Source organism: Haliaeetus albicilla, chromosome 5 (assembly GCF_947461875.1).
Source record: "Haliaeetus albicilla chromosome 5, bHalAlb1.1, whole genome shotgun sequence".
Taxonomy (NCBI): domain Eukaryota; kingdom Metazoa; phylum Chordata; class Aves; order Accipitriformes; family Accipitridae; genus Haliaeetus; species Haliaeetus albicilla.
In genome coordinates this window covers 12,791,385-12,819,128 of record NC_091487.1, presented here as the reverse complement: position 1 = coordinate 12,819,128, position 27,744 = coordinate 12,791,385, and the positions used below count along the sequence as shown (strand labels likewise).

At 37.3% G+C, this 27,744-nt stretch overlaps 1 protein-coding gene across 4 annotated transcripts in view; it reads left to right on the top strand.

The window, feature by feature from the left end:
• Window positions 1-27,744, top strand: part of TECPR2 (tectonin beta-propeller repeat containing 2) — a 45,622-nt gene that overhangs the window by 7,501 nt on the left and 10,377 nt on the right. For 2 of the 4 annotated variants that reach the window (XR_011324660.1, XM_069783428.1), the window contains exons 6-17: window positions 537-849; window positions 1,641-1,773; window positions 3,111-3,581; window positions 4,234-5,222; window positions 6,678-6,861; window positions 8,800-8,973; window positions 11,193-11,373; window positions 12,829-12,970; window positions 14,303-14,543; window positions 15,346-15,435; window positions 16,269-16,502; window positions 20,010-20,158. Coding sequence is in view for 3 of the 4 variants with exons in the window: in XM_069783428.1 (XP_069639529.1) it covers window positions 537-849; window positions 1,641-1,773; window positions 3,111-3,581; window positions 4,234-5,222; window positions 6,678-6,861; window positions 8,800-8,973; window positions 11,193-11,373; window positions 12,829-12,970; window positions 14,303-14,543; window positions 15,346-15,435; window positions 16,269-16,502; window positions 20,010-20,158 (3,301 nt within the window). In the remaining variant the exon portion in view is untranslated. The remainder of the gene's footprint in view (window positions 1-536; window positions 850-1,640; window positions 1,774-3,110; window positions 3,582-4,233; window positions 5,223-6,677; window positions 6,862-8,799; window positions 8,974-11,192; window positions 11,374-12,828; window positions 12,971-14,302; window positions 14,544-15,345; window positions 15,436-16,268; window positions 16,503-20,009; window positions 20,159-27,744) is intronic. The other 2 variants (XM_069783430.1, XM_069783429.1) reach the window with 2 other exon arrangements.

Genomic DNA, 27,744 nt, shown 5'->3' with positions numbered 1-27,744 from the left:
TATAATGTATCTTTCAGGGATATGAATAGTAAGAGGAATACCAAGGACCATCTTATGTGTGAGGGGTTTTCTTCAGTCATAGTAATGGTGGTTTTTATGCATGAGAGATGAAGATTTTAACAGTTGAAGTCTGTTCCGTGCTTCTTGCAAGTAGAGGTTGTTAGTTTCTTAGCATTAGTTTGTACTGTTTTGCCTGTTTTTTATTAATCCTGGGAGAAGTATGACTGCACAGTAGGATCCTTCTGAGATGGACAGAGAGTACTGTTAAGGCTATGAAGCTTATTAGGAGTTGTCATTTAAGTTGCCTAATAGATGTCAGACACTACATCTAAAGCTGAGGAAAAACTGTTCTTACTTGGAAGCACTGTTCTTGTCTTACTGTAACCAAATTTGTACTTCAGACATTTGACTGAATACCTTAATCAAAGATTTTTATTTTCAATAATTTGCAGTCGTAAATTTGTGCCATCAGTTTTAAAAATTGTTTCCAAGTTGAGTATATAGCTTTTAAAATAAATTTTTCTTTTGCATTTTAGCACTGGCAAATTTGGAGCATGTTTTATACCTGGCCTATGTAAACAGAGTGACCTGACACTATTTGCTGCCAGACCTGGGCTTCGTCTCTGGAAGTCTGATGTTCATGGAACTGTTCAGGCCACATTCATATTGAAAGATGTATTTGCTGGAGGAATAAAAACTTTTGAACTGTATCCTCGTTTGGAACCACCTGACAGAGGAAGTTACAGCTCCCCAGAGAAACACCTTGGGCTTGTTTCGTGCTTTTTCCGAGAAGGATGGGTGCTGACCTGGAATGAATATAGCATCTACTTACTAGACACTGTGAACCAGGTAGATAAGTCTTGTGGGTGCCTATTTTGTTTCTTACTTGTATTTGTTCATGCTACGCCATGAGACTCTCTTTGGGTTATCCATTACGCTTCCATGATTTAAATCCATATTTAAACATAACAAAGATGACTTTCTTGTCTCCCTCTTCAAGTTGTCATTGCAATGATATACTCAGAAACTAGCTTGGTATATTATATATATGAAAATTAATATGTTTAAACTTTCAGTCCAGGTGTTAACATCATAATTAATTCTGATACTTAGCAAAGCATACATAAATCTAAAATCTAGTAATTAATGCAAAAAGAAATTTTAGGCCTACACAATGTGCCTGGAACTATTTATTCTTTCCCTTCTAGTACTGTTGGTGTCTGCAAAAAAGCGAGTATTGCATTTTATTTGGTATAGAGTGAGCTGTTAGCTATTTTGTCTTCTTAAAAGTGCATATGAAAGTGAATGCAAGCTTGTATTAAACATTTGTACTGTGGCTCTTTTCTGCCACCAAATTATAATTGTTTAAGTTGTTGTTATATTGTTGCTGCTAGTTTGGACAGAGGAAATTAATAGATCTGTGGAATTAAAATTAGTATAAAAATGAGCTACATCATGATTAAAGGGTGCTTCCCTGTTTGTTTTTTCTATTTTCTTTCTTTGTAATAAGGTAAAATCTTTATTTTGTAACTATCTGTGTTGATTAAATTCCAGTGAACACTTTTGTTAAGAGCACCATCTTGTCCAAACAGTGTCTTAATCTGATACCAGTTATTTCTTTCTGTGTTGACTCTTTATAGGCTTTGATTGGTGGCTTGGAAGGATACGGTGATATTGTGTCTGTATCCTGTACCAACAATGAGATTTTTCTCTTAAAGGGAGATAGAGACATAATAAGAATTTCAAGCAGACCTGAAGGACTATCATCAATAGGTTTGTATAGATTAGAAAACTTTAGTGTGTACCTTGTGGAACATGGTGCCTATCATACTTTTTTTAATATTAAAAAAACCCCAAACAACCCAACCCAAACCAAACCCCACAAAACCCCCTTCCAAGTTGTTGCAAAAACCTACTAGGTTCTGTAGAGTTACTTATCTGTTTCTACAGATTATATTTAGAGATCTGATTTATCTGCTCATCTGAGTTTCTGGTTTGGCTGCAGTGAGAATGGGGGCATTAAGAAACCTAATTATCATTCCCTTTTTTTGAGAGTGGATCAGCATTATCCCAGCCAGACATCTCTAATCTGTGCATCTGAGACCTTATTCTCAACCATGATGGTGAAGCAGTTTGGATTCCTGATCATTGTTATCTCTTTACTGGTCAGTCTCAATCGTCTGGGTTGGAGATACCTGAATATGTTGATTCTGTGCCACCTGTCACCACCTACATTCCAGAGAAAATCTCAGCCTTTCCAGCAATGAAAAAGAAAGAACTGGCAAAGAACACTCACTAAAATTCCGAAAAGAATTTGAGAGTTTATTTTCTTATTTGTTGCCATCTGAGTTCAGCATCTGTGTTACTAGAACTCTGTAAAAGGGATTAATAATACTTGCTTAATGATGGTGCTGGCTGATTTCTCAATCATAAAGATTGTAAACACCATTATCCAGCATATTACACTCACAGGACTACTTACTCATTTAAAATACTTCATCTTAGCTTTGCATTAGCAAAATGCTAGTAAATATGCTATGAAGTCTCACTGAATGCTAGAGAACTTAACTTTCTTATCATTGCATATTAGTGATAGCTGTAGTCATTTAAGCAGTTCTTTACTCACAAACTTGTAGGGAGTGTTTATTTTTTTAATCTTAACTTCCAAGTATAATTTGAGCCTTCTTGAAGTATATTTTCTTCTAATTACCACAGTGGTTTATCTGGTAAATTTTCCTTGATTCTTTCAAGATCCTGAGTGTTTGAATGAAGAAGTTGAAGATAACAGGGTGGCACTTCAATGTGTGATACAGTTGGGTCTTCCAACCTGAAGACCTGTACCGTTCTTCATACATAAACATAATTCAGAATTTTGCTGATAGAAGTTTGATACAGGCTTTGGGGGATTGATTTTACTAAAATGATTTCATATAGGTTTACTCACATGAAGTTTACATTGTGTGTGTGCATACATATATTTGAAATATTGCAAACTTAGAATATTTTTCCAGTGCATAAAGCTTCTTTTCTTTCAATGCTTTCCAAGAACTATTCCCCTACTCACTTGATTGATGCACTAGTATTTATACTTCTATTTTTCTTTTGGTCAGTTTCAGATGTGAATTCAAAATTGCCGAATCCTTTAACAGATACGAGTCCTAAATTGCTGACCCCATTATCAGTAGTTGCATCTGTATCATCTGGCCCTTCAGTGGAAACAGATAAAAAAATGGTTACTTCCCCTTCAGTTGTTGGTGATAAAAATGACTCTTACTCTTTAGTGAAAGATGATCTGGAAACTCCAACGCTATCGGAGAAAAGTTCTGATAGAGTGGGAGACTTGAGCAATGAAACAAGAAAAAGGGGCTGCTCTGTAGTAAGTGAATCAAGAAGCAGGAGCAGTTCAGTAAATTCTGTGGACAGTGGCTCTAGCTTTATGATATGTGCAGACCAACTTTCAGAAGCTCAGAGAGAAGGTCAGCTTTCTTCACAAAGGTTCAGCACAATCAGCTCTGAAGATTTTGATCAAGAACTCATTGTAAAGCCAATTAAAGTGAAAAAGAAAAAAAAGAAGAAACAAGGTAAGTCCAGCAGAACTTTCCCTGCCACTGCTCATTATTAGAAAATGTCACTTTTGATGTTTCACACAAGAGAGCATTTGTTTGGCAAGGTTTGTTTATATTGTGTTGTCATGCTCTTGAGATATTTGAGTGTTTGTGGTGGGCCATTTATGTTCAAGATGAAAGCCTGTTTTGAAAGTGATAAATTGATTAAGTCTTTTTAGATCTGTTTATTTTATTAGTTTAACTTTGTTTTGCTTTATGTAAACATGGTTAAGGTTCTAATGTATGGGGTAATGGTAGCAAACAAAGCAACACTCTGCTTCCAGTTTTATGTTGGAATTGTGTAATACCTATTCATCCTATTTAGAATATTTGACAGTGTCTTTCTTAGCCATGGTTTTTAGATTGTTAAAATAGTGTGAGTACTTGATTACTTTAATTGTTTACTATATTGGTGTTACAACTTTAAAATGTTTTGCTATTAATACTTTTCTGGCTTTATATGTATCATTTAGTGTTGAAGTTGAAATAAATCAGTATGTTAAAATTTAGGTTTGACTGCGTTCTTCCTCCAGTGATAAAAATATTTTAAATTTCTTGCTTTGCATCAAAACTTAATAGACTTTATTAATATTATTTTTTCCCCCTTTTTTTTGTTTTGTGAGAACAGAAAGTGGGACCAGGAAAAACCACAGCTCTCTGGAAGGTACACCAATTTATGAGCGTCAGCTTTCGGGTGATAGTCCACATTCGTTGAATGCAGACTCATTTTCCATGACTTCCAGCCTAATGAGTGGCAGCATTGATCATTTGAGTACTGGATCTCCAGAAAGTATCTTCAGTGTGGAGTCCCATACCATCTTGCAAGAAGATAATGGTTCAGAAACTTTCAGTGTCCTACAGTCTCCTGAGTCTGCGACTGTACTAATTAATGAAGAAAATGGAGATATGATTGATTTACAGAAACTTCCAAACAGTGACAGTGGCATGGGTACTTCAACTATTATAGATACTTTGACATCTGTCTCTCCTCTAATCCTTGCAGAAGACTTGACAAGCAGTGTTGATGGTGAATATGATGGTAGTGTGGTTTCTGCAAGCAATGAATGCTGTCTTGGAAAGCTGAGCCAAGAGGAGGAGCCAGATTTTCCTACATTGTGTGAAATAGATGAAAATTTAGATAACATGAAGCTGCAGGATACTGAAAAATCTTTTGAAGAGCCAGACCTTACAGACCAAGAGTTTTTGGAATGTGACAGTGTACTTGGTGTTCAGACATCACTGACGCCAAAGGAAAGTGATGAAACTGGTAGGGAAGACCAACAGCAACTCTCTCTGATACACAGTGCTCTGTCAGATCCTTCTGTTCTCCACTTTGACATCTCTAACGATGTTTATTCAGATAACACTTCCATTTCTGGGTGGAATTTTGAAAGTGCAATCAAAGCTAAATCTAGTACTAGCGCTGCTGAATGGGTAGCAGATGCTCGTGAAAGTAAGACTGAGAAATCTGCCTCAAGTGATGAAGAGGATATTTATGGACATAGCTTACCGTATTCATCCTCGGAGACTAGCATGCCTGAAGTTGGTGCTGGGCCTGGTTCCCAGGATGTGGCCAAGATAAGCCTAGATGAAATGGTGCTGTTAAAATCTGATCAGGTATATGTTTCAATTTAGTTAAAATACATAATTGCAGCATTTCAAAAGAAACATTCATGTAATTATTATCCTTTACTTCTTTAGGAAAGCAATTTTTTTCTTACTCGATTTGAGTAAACAAGTAAAGCATAAAGCCAAACAGCAATATATGTTGTAACTCTTATGAAATGTGACGTATCCGACTTCAGAATGGTTGATGTGTACTTAATGTGAAGAAGCTGCACTGGCAGTATTATTCCCAGCTCAACAAAAATGCTGTCATAAACCCATCCATTAAAGAGTGAACAGTAAAACCAAGTCATGCTCAAAGGCTGCTCCTTGTTAGGGTCTCCATTAGCCCAAATTCTGCACAATGCTGTTCCCAGCCTCAGCTGACCTCATGGGGAATTAATGCTGATTATCTCACATGGCTGGCCCCTGGTTAAGGATCAGTTTACCTGTAAATACTCAGAATAAGGATTAGTCTTTCTTTGTGCCCTAGACAGCCATTAGTACTATTTAAATTGTTGACATTTTTCCTTGTTCTGTTAGCCTCTTTCCTTCATTGTTATTTTGTGGGTGAACATTTCCAGAAATAGCAATTCTCATATGGGCCATAGAAAAGAAGTACTAAAATTAATTGTAAAATTTGCAAAATTGCCAAAATCACTGGGAGTTTTAGCAGAAGTCTTAAGAAGGAAATACAGTTCTTCTAGGTTGGGGGTTTTGTTTCTTTTTAAACCTAACAGCCTTGTATTGAGATCAACCAAGTATTTGTTGATGAACATTGAGTTATAAGTTGATGGTGTCCTATCTGGTAACAACTGCAGCCCAAAGTGTAGAAGACTTCTAGTTTCAGGTTATGATAGTCTTGCACTCTGGAAAGTTTAGAAAAGCTCCAAAGATGCTTACATTATAGGTCATGTTGGCAGTGCTTGGGTTCACCTCATGCAAGCTATCAAAAGTTAAGATAGCAGTGTCTAAACCAAATTTCTGCAATACGTGGCTCCTGTACCATACAGAGTATCGGAGTTGCATGTATAGCTGTGTCTGCGCTCCAGCTATCTTGTTCCCTTTGCTCATCACTTCACAGACAACAAGTAATTTCCTGGACTAGGGACAGACTGTACATTTTTATGTATTCCTTTTTGCCTCTGCCATTTACTTTAAGTATGCGTTCTTTAGTTAATAAGAGAAGATTTTCCACTTTTCAGAGGTAGATGACTGTGGAGGGTTTTGGTTTTTGCTAAAACTTTTGTTCCAGTAGTCATACTTTGCAGTACATACTACCTTGGAGAACACTGACAGATGTAGTTTTATTTTACACAAGGCAAACGTATTCATTGATTAGGGTACTTAAGAACCTTAAGTTTAGCTTTTTTTTTTAATCAAAATACGGGAGCTGCTGTGCTTGTATAGCCATTTTCTCGTGCAGTTTGAAGACACCTGACAGTGTTCTGACTCTACAGTTTTTAGTTTGCAGAGAGCTGGATGGGATACTCTGGCCCTGGTTATGGCATCCTGAGCCTGGTTGTCTCCGAGAAGTATATCTGGTGCCTGGACTACAGAGGCAGCCTGTACTGCAGCGCGCTGCCCGCCGCTGGCCTGCGCTGGCAGAAGTTTGAAGACGGTGTCCAGCAGGTGGCAGTTTCCCCCTCAGGTTGGTTGGCTTATCTCCTAAATGCAAAACTGGTGTGGACTCGTGAGTTTTCTTTGCTTTCTTATTGTTTTAACAACGGCAGTTATTTAATTAGATGAAACTTGTCATTTTTCTGAGATTACAGATCCAGTTCTGTGACTATAATTTCCACATAGGCAGTTTATTATTATTTTTTAATACAGTACTTCTAGAAACTTGGTTGGTTGGGACTTGTTTCATGTAAAAGTAGTGTGGGTCTGTTTGTTGTGGGTTTGGGTTTTTTTTGTTTTTTTTTTTAAAGTCATATCAGGTGATACGACTGCATCTTCACTACCTCTGCATACCATGTTCTAGTTTATGTGGCTGTCTTTCTAACAGGTTCACATTGCATTTTGGGAAGTTTTCAACATGCATCTACCCGAGTAAAGTGAACTTCAGAAGCAGCAGTTGCATGGTAGTCAGAGATAAATGAAGAGGTCCTTGTCTATACAAAACCTTGGGTTTTGATACAGAACTGCTTATGATTCCCAAATTTAAAATTATTTTTGTTGTAAATGTAGGATTGGTTTTGTGTATGGGCTTGTTTGTTTATTTATTTATTTATTTATTTTTAATACTAAAGAAAAAAGCTTTTAATTTTTGGTGCATTTGTATATGAGTTTTTTCTAGATGGTTGGGAACAGGGATTATGTTGGATTAAAATTAAACAGGTTTTGATTATAAACTTGTGTCTCTTTTGGCCTTCCAGATTGTTTCAGGATTGGTGCGAAAATACAAATTTCAGACATTTTCTTTACTTAGTCTCCTGTCTTGCCACTGCTTTTCTTCCCCTGTCATGTCTAAAAGCACATGTCAATCTTTCCTTCTCTCTGTAGGGGAAGATTTGCTATCTGTTTTAAGAAGTGTGTTCTATTTGATCTGTAGCTGAGCTTTGTTATGGACAAAAAAAATTTATGAGTGGCTGTACTAGGTGAGGTCATAGGCTCATCCAGCTCAGTATCTTGTCCTTAACAGTGGTCAAAAGCAGATGCTTGCAGAAAAGTAAAAGGAATGGGCTGGCACGTATGACATTTGCCCTTGGCAGTTTCAGACTGCAATTGTTGGTAGCTCAGAGATCTCCTGGGCAAAAGGTTGTTTCTCTGTGTTTTTTAGCCTTCAGTTCCAGGAACTCACCCAATTTTTCACTGAATCCGTACAAATTTCTAGCATCCGCAGTTTCCCGTGGATGTATTAACACAAGAGCATGTTAACCAGAAACATCAAAATGGAATCAGATGTTACTTTGTGGAATTATTCAAAGGAAGTTAATATGACAATGTACTGCTCTGGTAGGAACCAGCATGGGTGCCAATCAGCAGTTAGGTTTGGAATTCCATTTTGTTATCCTTGCTAATTCAAGTGAGGGGGAAAAAGTTCTCAAGATGGATTTGTGAAGTTGCATTTCTGAGTTTTGTCTGCTCATGATGTGCACAGCTGTTCAGGTCTTTGTCACTCACGACTGGTCTGCAAAAGTAATGATTTACTACTAGTATTTGTAAAAGGTGGAAGTACTACAATTAACCCCTTTTCCTTTATGTGCAGAGAATGTACCAAACTAGTACAGAAGCAAGCCATGAACTTCAGTCTCTTAATAGTAGGCTTGTTTGGCCCTGACATGGAACTTGTTTTATTTGTTAGTGTTCAGTGCACAACTAAGGAGAAGTGACTTGCATTTGAACATTTAAAAATCGCACATACTATAATGGTAAATGCATTTCAGCAATTCCTGGAGAAGTTGGCCACTGTTCTGGTCTTTCTTTTAAAAAAAAATTATAAGCGTTTTTAAATCTCGCATTTTTGTTTAGTGCTGCTCGTTTGCCTTTCCCCTCATATTAGTTTAGGTGTAGGTAGGACAAGTCAGCTGCTTCTGTTACAGTAATTGCTAAGTGATATTAAGTTCTGTCTTAACTCCTCATACAGGGGCTCTTCTCTGGAAGATTGAACAGAAGACTAACAAAGCATTTGCTTGTGGAAAAGTAACTATAAAAGGAAAACGCCACTGGTATGAGGCTTTACCCCAGGCTGTATTTGTAGCTTTAAGTGATGACACTGCCTGGATTATCAGAACAAATGGAGATCTGTATCTGCAAACAGGTACCTGAATTAATTGCGGGCTCTTTGAATTTTTGCGGGCTAAGATTATTAGAGTTCAAGTCTATGGAATGATCACAATTTGTTTTAAACTTTTATCCACAGCCAGGACATAGGGAAACCTTTTTATTTTGATAAACGGTTGGAAACTGTTGTGAGATTCTGTGTAATTAGCAGACTGGAAAAGCCAGTTCATGGCCACTTATTTTTTTCTGCCAAGTGGATTACATACAGTATAGAGAATTTATGACATGGGAAGGATATGGGATGGATGCACATAAATAGAAAAGGATTGCAGAAAATATTGAAATAATATTCTTGCCTTGAAAATGGTATGGTGCACTGAAACAACTGAGCCTTAAGTGGGTTTTCTTTTCTTGCTTTAAGGATTTTGACAAAGTTTTGAGAAGGACTTTGAAAGGCGATGAGGTAGTGTGTGGCTGTTCAGAAGAAATTCGGGTACGGGGGACAGAGTAGGGGAAAGTAGAAGCTGTGTGTTTTGAAAAGCACAGATCGGTTGGAGGCAAGAGTTACCACTTGATAATGTAAGGAAGGTATTCTGAGAAGATCATAAAGTGCTTTAGAAGTATAGACAAATGGTATGTATTTTATGTGATAGAGAAAGCCAGTGGACGAATGGAACGGGCTGTGGAGCAGCAGTCTTTACAGCTGCCTTCTCACTAGGTGAGAATGGGGCAAGAATCAGAAAAACGGATAGTGTAGTGGCAACTATGAAGTCATGGCCTTAGTTTTATCTGCTTCAGTGAACAGAAGAGGATGCATTTGGAAGATGTTATGCAAAAAATATTCAGGCTAAATACAAGGAGGTAGAATGAAGGATGGAGGTCCAAGTTTTAGAGTTAAGGGAGAAGAGTGTTAAGGGCTCTTGGGCATGTGGGTTTTGCACAGAGAGCTGAGCTGGTAAGGAAAAATTACAAATAACATGATGAAAGAAGAAGGGGAGGACTGGATAAGGGGGAAACAATAAGACGCACTAAAGCACAACAACATTACAAGTGGCTATCAAAATTCTTATTTGTCTTCCATTTAATTCTGGTACTTTCCTAATTTCTATTGTAGATTTAATTGCTGTAGCACAATATAGAAATTCTTCGTGATCAAGAAAATTGTTTAAATACACAGCATTGTTTCAAAGATACTCTACTCTTAAATTATTTTCTTTTCATTAAGTGTAGTAGTTACAGAGAAATCAAGTGGCCTGCCCAAGGTCATATGCATATTGTCAACAAGCATGGATAGTGGTGATAAAGAGTGAACTTTTGATGCCAGTTGCACAGGGCTCTGTGGAAGTTTGTCAATATTTTTTTTCTTCCCTGTGAGAGATTGGTTTGATTATATCAGCTTACATTCTGCTGTTCTTAGGCTTCTAAATTTGTGTTTGATACCAAAAATACATTCTTAGTGTATCTGTCTTGTAAATGTGAGGTAACCGGTGGATAGTTGTTTCTCTAGGATTTTTTAATTCCCACAACTGTCTTCCCTAACTTCTGTAAAAAAAAGTGTATGCTCAGGGGTTTGGAAATGAGTGTTGTTCTTCTTATTTTACGATATCATACAGATGAGTCTGCTGCTTTGGCAGCATGAGAAAATTCAGCAAAAGCTATGTCTCTTGAGGTGTTTCACATGCAGCCGTGTAAATCAAGCTTCAGTGTAACTGTGAAGAAGACATGTTCTGCTAGATTATATGTATAAATGTGTACAAACTACCTGTAAATCTACCAGAACCTCTCTCCTTTCAGTATTACATGCTGTGGCATGCTCTTTTGTAATTGCTCTGCTGCCACTATTCAGATCAGGTTGCTTCTCTCCCTGGCATGTTTTGGGTGAAAGTTCTTCTGTTAGTGCCACCTTCTCTGATGCTTCTGCCAAGTCTAATACAGGTTTTATAAACGGAGGTTCCTGATACTGACACTAGAGGGAGAAAAAGAACAGAAATGACAAGACGGGACTTGTGCACTCTGCAGGATGTTGAAGGATATACAGTGTTTTATTTCTTAAAATACAAATTCAGCTATATTAGAGGAAATGATTAATGGTTTATAGAAAGAATAGTCAATCAAGGTAATAGTGATCAAATGCAAAATGTTAGCGTGTCAAGGATATTCCCCTCCTCATTTTCTTTTGTTGGGTAGCTTTGTCTATTTTCTTTTAGTTGCAAAAAGCCAAAGTTTGTAAAGCAATCCTCATTTTTTGATTTCTAGGCCTGAGTGTGGATCGTCCTTGTGCCCGAGCAGTAAAGGTTGACTGCCCTTATCCACTGTCACAGGTTACATCCAGAAATAATGTTGTGTGGGCATTGAGTGAGCAGCGGGCCCTGCTATACCGGGAGGGAGTACGCAGCTTTTGTCCTGAAGGAGAACAATGGAAGAGTGATATTGTCAGGTAATGACACTGGTGGGACAGCGTCATAACCTGAATGACACAAATAATTGTTTTCAGTGCTGGTACTCCTTGATGTTTGAAAAAGCGTTACCTGAACTTGTGTGTATATGTACTTATATATGTGTGTGTATGTCCTTTAGTCTTTCTCCAGACATACTCAGAGTAACTGGTGGTTTTCTGTCTGATGAATGACTGCTATATAATGAAAGAAATTGCCATAAACACAAGTGGTAACACAGTTAAAGTGAGTTTAAGAAAGTGAGAACAATTTTTAAAAGATGTCTACAATGTCTTTCAATATGACTTTTTTGATTGAATACTGTTTATTTAATTTGTGCCATAAAGGCTTTAATGAGCTCTCCATATATGAGTGACTTTTTTCTGAGATTAAATCTCAGCATTTTCTTGGTCATCCACGCAACTGGATAATACTTTTCCACTTCCCAGTCACAGATTTTTATAAGTATTCTGGGTAATTGGTATTTAGCTTTGTAGTTGATCCTGTGCTCGAGGTAGTTTGTGATAAAGTTAAAAGCAGTGAGTCTTTACTGCTGGCTTTGAAACTCTAGAATATACTCTCTTGTGACATCAGCCTGAAGCGGGTGTAGGAAGAAATTCCAGTTCTTGTTGTCATATGATTTTATCTTCTACTGAATACCCTATTATGAAGCTTTAACTTGTGTTACCTCCCAGCCTGGTATTTGGCTCTTGAAAAGTCTAAGGAAATATTCAGTGTCTTGTTCAAATCTGAAATTTGCATGTACTTTAATTAGTTTATTTAATGAAAATATCTGTTTGATCTACACCTTAGGTACAGTTAATGTTCTTGGGCTTTGTATTAAAATTGCAGAAAGCAATCCCTATTTATTCTTAAATTGTTGAGAAATGTTCTCTGAAAGAAATAGCATTGTTGGCTACCTTTTAAATGTCTGATGTGATCACCTGATCCTGTTGATTTTCTGAGCTTGAAAATTGTTTACTTATACAGGAAACTTATAGTCCTAAATCCAACATTTATCTTTGCCATATAGTTAGGTTGAGTTTTCTATTTATGGATCCTGAACTGCTAGTATTGTTCTCAGAATAGGTCAAGGAAGTTGGAGGAGATAGTTATGAAGCTGCTTTATCAAAAACTTAAAGAATACAGCTCTTTATTTCTTATTTACTGAACAAAATAGTTTTTGTTTAGTTTCATTGTCATGTATCCAAGTTTCAAATCTCAAGTGATCTTTGAAGGACTCAGTTTTTTGTTGTTGAATGGTTTTTACTTATGCAAACTAATAAAATTTGAATTACTGAATAACTGAAAATTTGAAATCAAATGTATTTTTGAGCTTGGCCACACTGAGTTTGATCATTTTGACCTGCTGTTAGCATTATAACAGCTTCCTTAAAATACCGTAAGCATAAATTTGAAGTAAGGTTTTTAATTTTTTTACTTGTTTGCATTTCCAGTGAAATGCAAGCTTTGGAACCAGTGTGCATAACCCTTGGAGATCAGCAGACATTATGGGCTTTGGATATCCATGGAAATCTGTGGTTCAGAACTGGTATAGTTTCAAAGAAACCACAAGGAGATGATAACCATTGGTGGCAAGTAGGCATTTTTTTTATTTTGCTTTCAGTTTGGTCTTTTACCTTGGGTTTATTATTTGTATTGTTTTCCCATGAGATTCTAAGATAAAATTCAATGAATTGTTTGATACATTATAGCACTCTTTATTCAATATATTAAAACCACAGTGTGGCTATGGCTGAAATCCCTTTTCATGTCTGCTATAAAAAAGGGGAAAAAAACCATCCCTTGGTCATCCAGAGCAGCATCACAACAGTTTTCAGGAACACAAGAAATGCTCTACCAGGTCATATCAATGGTGCATGTAGCTTCATATCTTAACAGTGGCAATAGGACATGCTGTTTAGGCAAAGCATTCAAGTCTGGCTGCTGAATACAGTCTCTTCTCTTGTTTTCCAGTACCCATCATTTTCCTTAGCTAGATGAAATAAATAATAAGTAACATTGCAAAAATTTATTATGCATTTTTCCATTCAGTTGAGGTTTCTTTGAACCATGTGGGGCTGCTTGCTTCAGTCACAGATCATGTGGGTAAAACCAACTTGGTTACTGCAAGTACTCCCTGGTATTGATTTAGAATTCCCAACTCTTTGTTTTCCCCAGCTTCTCTTGCTTTCCCCAGAGGTAGGGGTGGGGGAGAAGGGGGTACAAAAACAGTTACAGAGAAAATTTGTTTGTCTACATGTCTACCTAAGTTAAAAGAATTTCATTTTATGGACATATGTAATCTCTTTTTGCATGTGGGCATCATGAATAGCTTGGCTTTGAGGTTATTGGCAAACTGCTCTTCTTTTTGTGCTCTTAAGCATTTCCTTGCTTTCTAGGAGTATCCCAGATTGTTGCCATCCTGATTGTCCATGACATAACTTGGGTAATTGCTTATTTAAACCTCCTCCTGCCTTATGAATTAAAATGCCCATGAGGTGGTTGTCAAGGAGTATTATATACAAGTTTTTGCAATGTGGTTTAAATTGCTACGCTATGCAAGTTTCTTTCTTCCTTTGGGAAATTGAAAATTCACCTCTTAGTTTGTGGAGTTCAACATGTTTTTAGGGAGAGAGGAGAGAGGTCATCCCAAAACAAAGGGCTTTCTTAAAATGCAGAATTCAAATTGGATTGTTGGGTAGGAGGGAGCTGTAAGCTGATGTTTAATATTGGTTCTTTTTTATTATCAAGACTCATTCAAAATGTACCATTTCTATTTTTCCCTTCCTATACTTAGAAGGTTTCTTAACTCTTGGTAGATTTCCTGTACATAAAGCACGCACAAAAAAAGAAAAGCTTCTGATGAAAGGTTCTGCAGTTCACCCAAAAGCTTAATTAATTATCAAGAACACTTTTATTTTTTTCCAGGTAAGCATCACTGATTATGTAGTGTTTGACCAGTGCAGCCTGTTCCAGACGATAATCCAGGCAACTCATACAGTGGCAACAGCAGCTCAGGCACCTGTGGAGAAGGTGGCCGATAAACTTCGAATGGCATTTTGGTCACAGCAGCTTCAGTGTCAACCCAGCCTCCTTGGAGTTAACAGCAGCGGAGTCTGGATCTCTTCAGGCAAAAATGAATTCCATGTGGCAAAGGGAAACTTAATAGGTTGGTGTGCTTTTATGTCTAATATTTCTAAGTTAAGAAAAATAAATAGGAGAAAGTAACTAACTACTGTTCTGTCACCACAAAAATTATCCATGGTGAGTCAGGGCAACTTTAACAAACAATTCCATGTTTAAAAATTAAATGAAATTATTCCTTATCATTTGGTCTTAAATACTTTCCCATTTAAAGGGAAATATTTTTCATGGAAAATTCATTGTCCACAAGTGAACTGTGCACAAGTTACTCCTTATAGTACCTGCACTTGTCTCTTCTTTGGGGTGAGAAGGCAATCTCAAGCTATTGTACCTGTTAATATCTAGCACAATGGACTATGGTTTGTGATTGGTGTGACTATGCAAAACAGTAATGTTAAGGTTTTACAGTGATAATAGAGGAATTGCTTTATTTATCTTTCTGGCTATATTTCTTAAAATAGAATTTTGATTTAGTACATTTTTTTAATCAGGTGAACACTAAGAATAGACCTAGAACATTGTCTGTTTAACCTCATTGCCAAATTGGTCTCCTGTTGAAAACTATTAATCTTCTCCCTTATCCTCCTTTTCTGCATTCCCATTTTTTTCTGTGTGTGTGCGTGCGTGTATGTATACATATGTGTCAGGAGGAGGTTTTCTCCCCCCCACCTCCCCCAATAGTTTCTTGAAAGATGTATGTAGAAAATCTTGTCTAGATGGTCTATGATTGCAATAGAATTTCTTTTAATTTTCTATTAAAATTTGTTATTATTTAAAACGTTACCATTTAAGTTTCATACTAATACCACTCTGTTCTTTCTTTCTAGGCACTTACTGGAATAATATTGTGCCTCGTGGTACTGCTTCTGCCACAAAATGGATTTTTGTGTTGGCTTCCACAGCTTCATCTAAAGAAGGTTAGTGAATCAACAGTGCAGTCATATAATATTTGATTTTTAAATAGAGTGGAATTGATGATGTAAGTAATTAAACACCTTGAATTACTTCATATTTTGGGTGCCTTTTTTCTTCTGTGTGCAGGGATCTAAAATATTTGAAGTAAGGTGGAAATATGTTTGTAAAACTACAGAGGTAAAAAAAAGCATATCATCCCCTCTGCCACCTTTGGTGTGGAGCGGCATCCAAGAGAGAAACGGGTAGTCCTTTAGGAGCAGTAACTTCCATTGTAACAGTAACATGAATTGCCGGAATTTGTGCTATGGAATCTTGGAGCATGCTTTGCTGGAATGCTCATACTAACCCAATATTTCTGTCAGTGCAGTTATTGCAGCAAAATTGCACATTTTATTGTAAAAGTGTGACCATGCTAGAAAATTCGACTGCTAGTTAAAATAGTTAGCAATTGCGTTATCTAAGTACACTGGCTTTATTGGCAAAAATGTGTGATTTAGAGCTGAAAAAAAATGCTGTTTTTCAAAGGCAATTACCAAGGATAAAGAGCAAAAGAATGAAGGGGAGTGATAGTGCACTGTTGTGTATGTATTCTCTCTCTTAGTTTCCTCAAATGAGATCACTTACTACTTACTTCATTTGAGAAAGGGAGTATTTGGGTGCCTAAATAAGGGCTTAGGATGCATACTTGTACTTCAAAATCTTAGCCTATGAACATAGCCCAGAAGCTCTAGTTTTGTCTTCAAATGTACGGATCATTTTTACAGAGGAAGTAGATGTGTAAGCTTTCTTGGTGTGGTTAGGAATTATTTTAATAACAGAAATGTCCTTTCCATAGGAAGCTTTCTGTGGCTGTGCCAAAGCAACAAGGATCTGTTTTGTGTCAGTGATCAGAATCCTCAGTTTCGTCCTTCTACGGTGCAGTTGCCACCGGAGACTGAAATGGTGCACTACTCTGCCTGCCAGGATGCCATTTGGGGTTTGGATAGTCTTGGGCAGATATTTATCAGAACACTTTCATCCAGCTGTCCAACAGGGATGCATTGGACAAAACTGGATCTCTCTCAATTAGGTATGACGTTTTTATTCAGTAGACTATCTCTTAACTCTCTTAGCAGACAGTCAATATTCTCCTTTAGAAGTATCTTTTGGTTTACTGATATAGAATATTACATTTACTGGATTAAATAGTACTACGATAATGGGCCTCACAGCAGAGGACTGTAAAACATCAGGAACAACTATGGCTTTCAAACAATGTTTCATTTAGCCTTTTGCTGGAGACAGCATGTTTACTGTTTGCAAGGTACTTTATCTATTCCATACACAAAGCCCTGAATTTTGTGGTTAAACACGTTCTTAACAGAGTGATCAAAGCTTCTTTAGGATACCGTGAAGGAAAAATTATGTTCCATGAGTGATGCAGCTAGTAACACTCTTATGTTCGGGTTTATACCCATGTCGTGATTCAGTATAATGTTAAGAATGTGCTGCTGGTTAACTACTCTTTTCATTTGGTTAGGCATAAGACCAAGATTGTTGACCGTATTTTGATCATTAAAATATCCTTCCAGTTTGGCTCTGGGGTAATCAGGCTACTTGTCAGCTTCATCAGTAATATTCCAGTTAGATTTATTCCTTTGGTAGTCTGACTGTTAGAACGTTCTTATCTTCATGCTAACCTGCATCCCTGTTACAAGTGAAGATAAAAGAAACTGAGAGTATGCACCATTCTTGCACCATTTAAAAAATAATTCAACTGTTTTGCAATTTTTCCATTTTTAGTGGCAATGTTCATGACACAGCTGAAAGGCAGACACAGCTGGCAGACTTTAAGCCTCGTGTACAATTTGTAATACTTCATGGGAAACTTTTTAAAATGTGTCTTTCAAAAGTGATTTGTTTGCCAGTTATACACCAGGTTTTGCAGACCTGATGAATTGGTTCCAAATTACTAATTGTACCATAGTTTAAGCACTGCTTGATGCCTTTTACATTCACTGATGCATTTGTCCACACTCTCCTTCTTGTGTTGCTTAGTATAGTTTGAAATTTTTTTCATGATACCATTGCTTTCCAGCAGTTTAGATAATAACTGAAATAATAAATAACTTCTTGCTATTTCTGAAAACCTCAAAGAACTCAAAAAGGAAATCAGTGTAATTGGTGCTAGCTGACTGTAATATCTGGCTTGTGAACTTCAGCAGCTCAGAAGTTTGATCTTCACATTCAGCTGTCCTGTTAGCTTCACAGCACATGGTGGTGGTATCGTGGAAATCTGGGGTCAGGAAATACTTCAAACACTCCACTTTACCTGTCACTCTGGGTTAATATTTAAGTGTGAAAATGTTTTAGACATTTTTCCTTCAATTAAATGCATATGGCAGATCACTGCTGACAAGATAGTGCATATCGATGGTTATAATATAAAAGCCTTTATTTGCAATAATGAGGCTGAAGAAATTGGAGAACTATTGTTATTGTTCAAGTGTATGTTTAAGTTTACTTCTGAAACATTAGGACTGTAATTAGGGGGAGGGCGAGGAAGCAAGTAGCTGTAAAATGCAGTTCAGAATTCTGTATGGAAGTGATGTGGTTGCCAGCATTAATGTTGAAATATTCATAGTATGTTGGTAGTATCTTCCTCTTACCTTTACACTATGTACTGGGAGTAGTATCTAGTAAATTATTTTGATTAGAGTTCCACTATTGCTATCAAGGTTTCTAAACACAGTAGAATGACCTTTAGGTTTCAACAATAAACAATGCCTCTGAATCATGCTACTTCTTCTAAACAGTAGATGAATGTGGTTAGCGTGACCTTCTCCTAAGATAAAAACAGTAAGTGAGAGGAAGGAGAAACCCCAAAACATTAACATAAGGGCTGCATTTTTTTAATATCAAATTGTACTGTAGATGTAAGTAATACCAGCTATGCCGAGTAGGTGATACGTGATTCCATGTTTGAGTGCTCTGATGCTTGTTTGGATCAGAACATTTCAGCAGCTGATATGTGATGTGACAAAGCCATTACTTCGAGTCATACTTTATGTTAGAAGGAATAATGAGGTTTTAAGTAAGATTTTGACTGTGTAGCTGAATGTCAAGCCCCTGCCTGCAAAAGAAAGTTATTCTAGATGTTCTTATCCCAAGCAGTGCAAGTTTTTGTGTATAGTTTTGTCATTTGTTTTTAATATGAAGCTGTATGGTTAAAGGAAATTTTGGGGTGAGATGAATTAATTCGAATTCCCATGATTCAGAAAGTTAAAATAGTTTTTGGTTAATGAGAAGATCTCTTTACTATTACAGATAACTAAAAGATAAAGCTATGTAGTCCTGTTCCCTGTTCTTTCCTCCAGCAAGCCTTAACGACAGGGAATATTGCCTGCTGCAGAAATAAATTCTTTCAACTTGCACTCTGTGGGATGAAACTGCACCCCTCCTCTTTGAGGAGTGCTGTATTTGATGCACTTTACAAGCATTCGTTGCCAGATTTCACATCACTGAAGAGAGAACTGTTACCAAGAATGGGATATCCCAAGAAGCACTGGCATGTTCAACCAACCAGCAAGGCCTATTTTTAGAGTCTTTAGTTTGGAGTCTGACCAGAGCATTCCTTCTGTTGTATATCTGTACTTATTGGGTCCCTCTTTCAGTAGAACATGTTTTCCATTACTTAGCATTGTGTTGTCCCAACACTGGGAGAAAAAAAAAAAATCAAATGTTACATGTGTTACATCACATGGCTATTTTAAAATGAATGTGAAAGTTAAGAGTTTCAGTTGACAGTTGACTAGCAGTGCTTTTTAGTCTAAAATATCAGATATGCTTCTCTACTATCTTTGCAAACTTTTAATAGCAAGGTTGGTAGGTGTGATTGGGTATGCAAAAAAAAAACCCCAAACTACTCCACCCCAAAATTCTAGAACATACTTATTTGGGGGCTTTTTTTTCATTATGCTGACTTACATAGGGTTAAAATACTGCTGCACTTTTGAGATAGGTGTAATAAATATGTACACTGTTGAATATAAATCTGTTTGAAAATCAGCTCCTTTATTTACAGATGTGAAACTGGTATGTTAACACTGAAATGCATAATCCATATGCTCATATTTTTAAAGTGCTGGTAGCATTAGGAATGTTCTTTGCTGAATGTATTAGCAGATCAACACCTTTAAAAGCCTACAAGCACAGCCAGCTACAGAGAAAAGTTCACATTAGGTCATGTGAAAGTTTGTCTAGGCACTGATAACATTTGTCACAGAATATTTCCCTGCTTGAATTCGGTTATTTTAATAGCATATTTTTAGCGGGCTTTAGAAATTGCAGTATTCTATGACTAAAACATTTCTTTTTAGATTTAAATGAGAAATACCTCACATACACTAACTGGTTATTTTATTCATTGTATCCAGTGATTTATTTTTTTTCTCTCACAAGTTGTATTAACTTTTAATCATTTTTATGTGACTGTGTTGAAAGCTAGTTTAATATAATCAAGTCTAAATAAGAGTTCTCATTATTAGCTGAATTTGACAGGAAAATGCCAGGTTGCTAATAGTCTCTTTGTTATTAGGTGCTGTAAAGCTGATCAGCTTGACCTGTGGAAATCAGCATGTTTGGGCCTGTGACACCAGTGGTGGCATTTATTTCCGTGTAGGAACTCAACCTCTTAACCCCAGTTTGATGCTTCCTGCGTGGATAATGATCGAGCCACCTATACAGGTAAAATGTTGATTACAATTCTTTGTAATCCAGTGGTTTAGCTCTATGCATTTGAAAAAGAGTAATTTTAACACTCATGGAAAACAATATAGCCAGATTTTAAATGTGTAGCTTAAAACTTTGTCCCACATGCTTTACTTCTACAGGATTTCTGTCCCCACCCACCCCACCCCCTCAAAAAAAAAAAAAAACCAGCCAAAACAGAACAAACAAAAAAAACAACAAAAACCCCCCCAGAGTCTGTATAATGTACTCTGAATATGCTGCCTTATTACTGTAAGTCATCTCAAATTCATCTAACTGTTACAAATAACTTGTGGAAGATTTTTTTTTTCCTTTCTATCCTTAATGAAACTTTACTATTCTTGTAACACAGCAACTTTATGGGCACATAGTAGAATGCAGCCTTGAACCGTACACTGAACACTTGCTGCATGTTAGCCAAGAAGCTGGACTGGCAAACAGCACAAAGCAGAGGGTGTGGGAAGGCTCTGCTCAAGTGCCATGGCACTGAAGTGCCTGCCTCCCTCTTCCTTTATCCTGACCCTTGTGAGCCTGGGATGCTTGCCAGGGTGCTGTGCCTGGATTTAGGGACTTTGCTTATCATCCAGTGGTTAGTAAGTGTGCAGTACAATTGCAGCTCTTCTTCTGTATTCCTGATATGGGCAAATTTTACATCCTTTATACCTGCCAGCTGGGAGGATCAGAGTTGAAAGAAGCCTCCTAAAGTACGCTGGGAGCATCTCTTCTGAATATAGAGAATGGACAAAATATGTTTCTCCAGTGTCTGGTTTCTTTTTTAATCTCTCCTTAAACCTCAGTGCTTGCTTTTGTTGCTGCTCTAATACTTTGCAAGTTAAGCTATAAAATGGGAATAATTTCTGTGTCATGGGTTGGGACTGCTGTAATGGAGCTGACCTCTGATTTCATTCTTTGCTCCTTGGCATGAAATCACTTGAACTGGCTGCTGATCTAGCATAGTGGCACTGGATGTGTTTGCATACTTGATTTACATTTTATACTGTTACAGAATTTCTCTTGAAGATTTGGAAACGTGTGGTACTTTTGGAAGGACATATTAAGAAATAGAAGTAAATCTGTGGCAGTAGAGTTGCCATAATTTATTTGTTTTTTACATTGTTCACTTTTAGTTCTGCTTATCTTTCATCAGCCAATTATTAGCTCCTTTTGTGAATCTCACAGTGTAACAGCAAAGAAGGGCAGGGAAACAGGGACATGAAACTGCAGATTTGCATCCCATCAGTTAGCACAGCACTGGTTATGCTTATTCTTCTGTACTGGGAATGTGCTCAGTCAGTCCTGGAGAAATGGCACCTTATTTTGCAGAATAGCAGAACAGACTGATAAATAAGTACCAATATCACTTGCAACAAGGGCTAGGTTGTGCTACTCATTCTTCGTGTGCTGGAAGTGAGTCTTTCTGATGTAATCTATAAGAGACAATTTTTTTCTGCTAACAGAGGGCAGGGCAGCAGGAATAGGAGACTGAGGATATCAGTGATGATGTCTTCCACAAGAGTAGTATTCTTAAAATGGAGGAAAAACACATTCCAGGATGTGTTCCACTTAAACTGAGTTTGCCAAGAGGCAGAGAATTAGACTTGTGTAGTATCTTTTTACCAAAGATTTGTCTATCCAGGAAAATAGCCCGAAAAGCTGTTTCTCTACACTGATACTATTTTGTATGTACTAAGTGCAGTCTCTACTCTTCCACTGAAGTAGATTAAACTACTAAATACAAAGGTGTTTACAAGAAATTGGAATTTGCCGTGTCTCATTATTTAGCAGTGACTTCCCTATGTAGAAAGTCTTTAAGTAGACAAGGTTGAAAATCAAATTATTTCCTATTAGCTTATTGAGGAAGCTGGATGATGTTGCCTTCCAAAATGATAACCTTCTGATATCCAGAGCAGTGTCATTCTCTCTTCTGTTATCTTGCCAACAGCTGACGTTGCAAATTTAATGAGTCATATGAAAGGGCAAAAATTCAGACATTGCTTGCAGAGAAGGTGAAAATTTGTGGGTTACATGCTTGTTTTGAGACAATTCCAGCATGTTAAAACAAGTCATTAAAGTACAGAAGGAGCAACCATTCATGCTTTTACAAAGGCTTAATGCAAAATAAGAAAAGATGTGAACTTTAAAATTATTTCCAAATGCTAGCGTAGTGTTTGGATAACAAATGCAACAGACGAAGGCTGAAAAGTGGACTATTCAGTGAACAGTATTTGCTTATTAGCAGCACCTTACTGTTATCTGTCCCTTAATTGACTTTGACGCAGTTCATGCTGCATCACATTATCTTCAGAACAACAGAAATATTGTAAGAAGTATTTGTGAATGATTCAGTCATTTTTTTTGTTTGAAGAAGGAAATCAATATTGCCTTTTGCTTGCTTTAAGTACAGGAGCATTCTCAAATAACGTAATTTAAAACCAACTATGGATATTTCATTCCCTAGTAAATGTCAGAGCCAATATGACTTGCCATATCCCAGATCTCATGACTCATGAGCAGCTTGTGAGCAGCTACAGACTCTGCTTTTATGGTGTCACTTTTCATTAAAGGAGTGCTGCAATTGCACAGCATCCATCTTTGCACAACTTCACAAACTATTCAGAGAGACAGTAGTTTTGATGAGATTTTACTCATGCTAAAATCAGTGAATATAACTTAAGTTCAGTCTTTGCTCTGTGATGCTGTATGGTTGTTTTTTAATCTAGACTAAAACCATTCTTATTTGTTACTCTTCTCTTTGTAAGTCCCTACTGCAGTATCTATTGAGGTGAAAAATAACATTTTATGTTCTCTGCCCTCCCTCTTCTTTATTTTATCCAACACTTCGGAAGTAGTTGGTAACATCGTTACAGTATCTTGAGCAGTAGTAGTTTATATGTAGTTGTTTTCTATGCTTCATCCATTCTGTTCTGCAGTCTTAGAAGTCAAAATAATTATGTAGTTAGCAGCTTTTTGGAAGCTGCTTTAAGGACATTGACAAAGCTGATCAAAATTCTTTCATGAAATTATTTTAGTCCAGGAGGTAGAACATGTTTTTCATTCTACCGTTAATATACAGGATAAAACTATTATCTGCTGTAGCATGCCTCAATATATGTTAAATTTAATTCAAAAAAATGAACAGGAAATATAAATATTATGTATGTAGATACTATAGAGTATGTTTCTACATGTGTGGGCATGTGTATTTATGAAGATTTAATGCTTTGCAGATTTCTGGCCTAAAGAAATAATAATTAAAAATCAAATATAAAATTAATATAATTAATAAGACTGATTTGGGTGATTATGGAGTAGAAGTTGATCAAAAGTTAAAAATCATCAGATTGCTTTAAAATGTCCCTAGAAGTTGAATGCTTGTTTGGAAAGAATTCTTCCAACATTTCAACTTTGATTTTTGGCACCTTCTGAAAAACATGCAGAGACACAATCTGATTTTGAGAAATGCTCACTTCTACAAGTACTACTTAATGTAAAAACTGGCCTTAAGAACCACCTTCTTAGGTTTACATTAAGGGATCTATCAGATAAGCAGAACTTTTTTTAAAATGATTAAGGGAAACAAAGATCAGGACAAGTATTTGTAACGAGTGACCAATCATTTATTGCTTGTAAACAATCAGTCTTACTCTAAAAATAGATTAAACATTTTATTAATTGCTGTTTCCTTAATTGTTACTCTTTGCTCTTTTGTAACCAAATTTCATGGAGAATAGGATTGAATAAGCAATTTTATTAAATTGAGCGGTTTATTTAAATATCCCTATAGCTTGACCAAACTGAGGAGTAAAAGGGATTTATTTAAGGAGGTGTTTGCTATTTGGCTACTGGTATAAAGCTTTTGTTGATCCTTTGTAGTTCCTAGGGTCTCAGCAGAAGAGTACTGCTTAACTTAAACTTAGTTGGGCATAAAATGATCTCTTGCAGTGCGTGCATTTCAAGTTAGAGAAACTTCTGATTTACTGCTCTTCCCATAAACAACCTAGTAATTGTCTCTTTATATTTTAAGCTTGATATCATAGGTAAGAGGAGAGAGTCAAAGTTCTTACTGATCTAGGAGGAGCTATAAGGTTTTTTTTTCCTCACACACACACACAAAAAATATTAAGGCTGTTCACACTTTCACCGTCATTCAAACATTATTAAAACTACAAAGCAAATGGTAGTTAAAAATATAATTTGAAATTTAGGAAATTTCTCTGTAATTCTACAAAATTAATACATGCTAGATTTCATTTCTTTTCAATACCTTCCTTTCTCTTAATTTACATTCAGTGTAAGGAGGTTGGCTGTGCCTTACGGGTGAGTGGTGACTTGTTAGAAATGGTTGTCATGATCTTTGTTTCCTTTTTTCTCTCTAAATAAAGTTCTGCTTACCGTACGGAACACTTAATGCAAATCTGGAGACTTTCTTCCCCTGCCATCTGCCTTGCCTTTGCATTTTTCAGTGAGGTTTCTGTTATTATTAAGGCTAGTTTTGTGTTAAGTGGTACTTAGAGAAGGAAGTGGTGAGCACTCCTCAAGATCAGATTTTGCCATTACATCTTTTTCGGTAGGTGCCAAAATCAAAGCTGAAATGTAGGAAGGGTTTGTTTGAAATAATCTTCAAGGATTGGATATGTGGAGGCAGAGAGATTTTTCTGTTGAAAATGCTTCATAACTTTCACTTCAGAATCAATCCATGCTACTTTTGAAAGTACTCTCCTGCACTTGGGTCACAGCAACCCCATGCAACGCTACAGGCTTGGGGAAGAGTTGCTGGAAAGCTGCCCGGCAGAAAAAGACTTGGGGGTGCTGGTTGACAGCCGGCTGAGTATGAGCCAGCAGTGTGCCCAGGTGGCCAAGAAGGGCGATAGCATCCTGGCTTGTATCAGGAATAGTGTGGCCAGCAGGACTGTGGGAGTGATTGAGCCCCTGTACTTGGCATTCATGATGCCATACCTTGACCAGCGTGTTCAAGGGCAACAACACTGGTGAAGGGTCTAGAGCACAAGTCTTATGAGGAGCGGCTGAGGGAACTGGGGTTGTTTAGCCTGGAGAAGAGGAGGCTGAGGGGAGACCTTCTCGCTCTCTACAACTGCCTGAAAGGAGGTTGTAGCGAGGTGGGTGTTGGTCTCTTCTCCCAAGTAACAAGCAGTAGGATGAGAGGAGACAGCCTCAAGTTGTGCCAGGGGAGGTTTAGATTGGGTATCAGGAAAAATTTCTTCACTGAAAGGGTTGTCAAGCATTGGAACAGGCTGCCCAGGGAAGCGGTGGAGTCACCATCCCTGGAGCTTTCAGAAGATGTGTAGATGTGGTGCTTAGGAACATGGTTGAGTGGTGGACTTGGCAGTGTTGGGTGTAACGGTTGGACTCGATGATCTTAAAGGTCTATTCAAACCTAAATGATTCTATGATTCTACTTGCCCTGGAAAACGGTTCTTTCTAATGCATAATCCATATGACTGTTCTTTTCAAGTCTGATCGTTTTCACTAGCACAGACTAGCTTGGATTAGCTAGCTGTTGCACAGATATCTTTCTGAGTTGCTGTGAGTTCCACTTTGGAGTGTCTAAGATGAAATGCAGAGGAATTTTCTCTTACTAGACCAATTCTGCTTAGGTTGGAGGGGTGTAATGCTCATTAAACCTTCTGGTTATCTATGGACCAGACTAGTCTATTGTTCCATATATCTTTACTTATGTGAGGCTTCCTGAAGACATTAGCATGGAGAGGATTTTCCTGGAGGACCGCACTTGTCAAGATGATATGGAGAAAAACTGTTTGGCAGTAGTAAGAGTAGCTATATCAACGTGGGTTGCAAATAAGTATAAGAGATCGAGGCTCCTGCAGCAGTGTATTTTGTTTAGCTGATTTAGAATGCCATAATGTATAAGTTCAAATGTGTACTATTCGTCACAGGCATGCCTTTCTTAAGAAATTGGAAGTTACATAAAAGATGCTTTAGCTAGTGGAAAAAAAAGCAATTCCAGCATTTTTACTAAAGTTGCCTCATGCCGATTCCATTGCTCAGTTCGGTGCTTATTATCTTCCTTTTTGTTGCTAGTTAAGAAAACTGCTGTCAGTATATTTCACTGTATTTTTCTGCTGTGGAGTTTTAGCTTTCTGATACTTGTTTTAAGGCATTGCTATCGCCCTGTTCAGAAAAGTGTGCATGCAGCCTGTCACATTAGATAGCAATTATTATCAGCACTAGAAGCTTCAGATCACCAAAAAAGCACAAAATGATACACCCAGAAAACTGAGTAGACGATCCTTCTGTATCCTTTTGAAATACGATCTCAAGGTGGTATGCTTGCTTATTGACAAGACTAGCTTACACTGAAAACAAAAATTGTGGGAAGGAGAACCTTCTGCTTTCATACTTTCACTTGTTCAGTACTAGAAACATCCTTACATCTGCACTTTTCCAATGTGCCTATATTTTGGTTGGCTAACACAGAATAATGTATTTAATTATTTTTCAGAGAGATTAAGAAATATATTTAACATTCAGTTGTGTAAACAAACTTACTACAATTATCATTGTTGCATTTTGAGAGTTTTTCAGAGTTATTTTATTTAAAAATAAAACCATAATGGTGTAAAAATTCATGGGTAAAGGGTACGTGTCTTGATTTAGTAAGCATGTGCCTTGGTTTCAGTGGAACTGTTCATGTGCTTGTAGGTAGTGATAGCCTGAACTATTTAATAAATAGGAGTCCTTGAACAGTGATTTTGAGAGACAGTCATAAAAAATTGCTTGTGCTAGTATAAACTAAGAGTTTGGGGGATTTTTTTTGTTCTATTTCACCTTCATTAAAGCTACATCTGCGTTTTCTCAATTCTGGTTAGAGCAGTTTTTATTGCTTTTTGTGCGACTAAACTTCAGCTTGCTTGATTTTAAAAGCTCTGGGGGGCTGGATCCAGTTGACAGGTTTGTAATTGGGAGCTTAGCTGTTGTGAAGTAAATTGGGGCAGCAAAGGTGGGTGCTAAGCTCAGAGCGTATGGTCAGTGAAGAGAACTTCAGTGAGCCAACAAGTCCGCACAGAGTAAGGAGACACCCTGGCATAACTGCTGGGCGCATCAGACCCTTTGACCTTGAATTAGGAGCTTGGAGGCCTCTCCCCATAGTGTATTACTGTCTCCCTATTTTATGCTGATGTTAATAGACAAAGTGCTGAAAACCTCTCTTTGCAGACCAGCCTGGTGATCAGTTGTCTTCCCAGGGAGCTGGAGGGCTGGGTTGTGGATTCTCTCCTGCTCGGAAGGCCCTTCCTACAGAACTGCCAAATAGTGTGGTCTGTAGGAAGATCCTGTCCACTGAACCCAAATCTAATGAAGCTAAGAAGTAAGCAAGGCAGAGGAGATTGGACTATATATAGTCTAGTAAATGGATCATCTATCTGGGAGGCAGTGACTTCATTTCTGATCCCTGACTCCTGGAGTACTATTCTTTTTATCCAGTAGTTTAACACATTGCATAGCCTTGTATTTGGGGTGCACACTTTACCTGGGACAGTACTTAGTCCAGAGCTTTAGATTAGGTATAAAGAAGAACTTCTTCA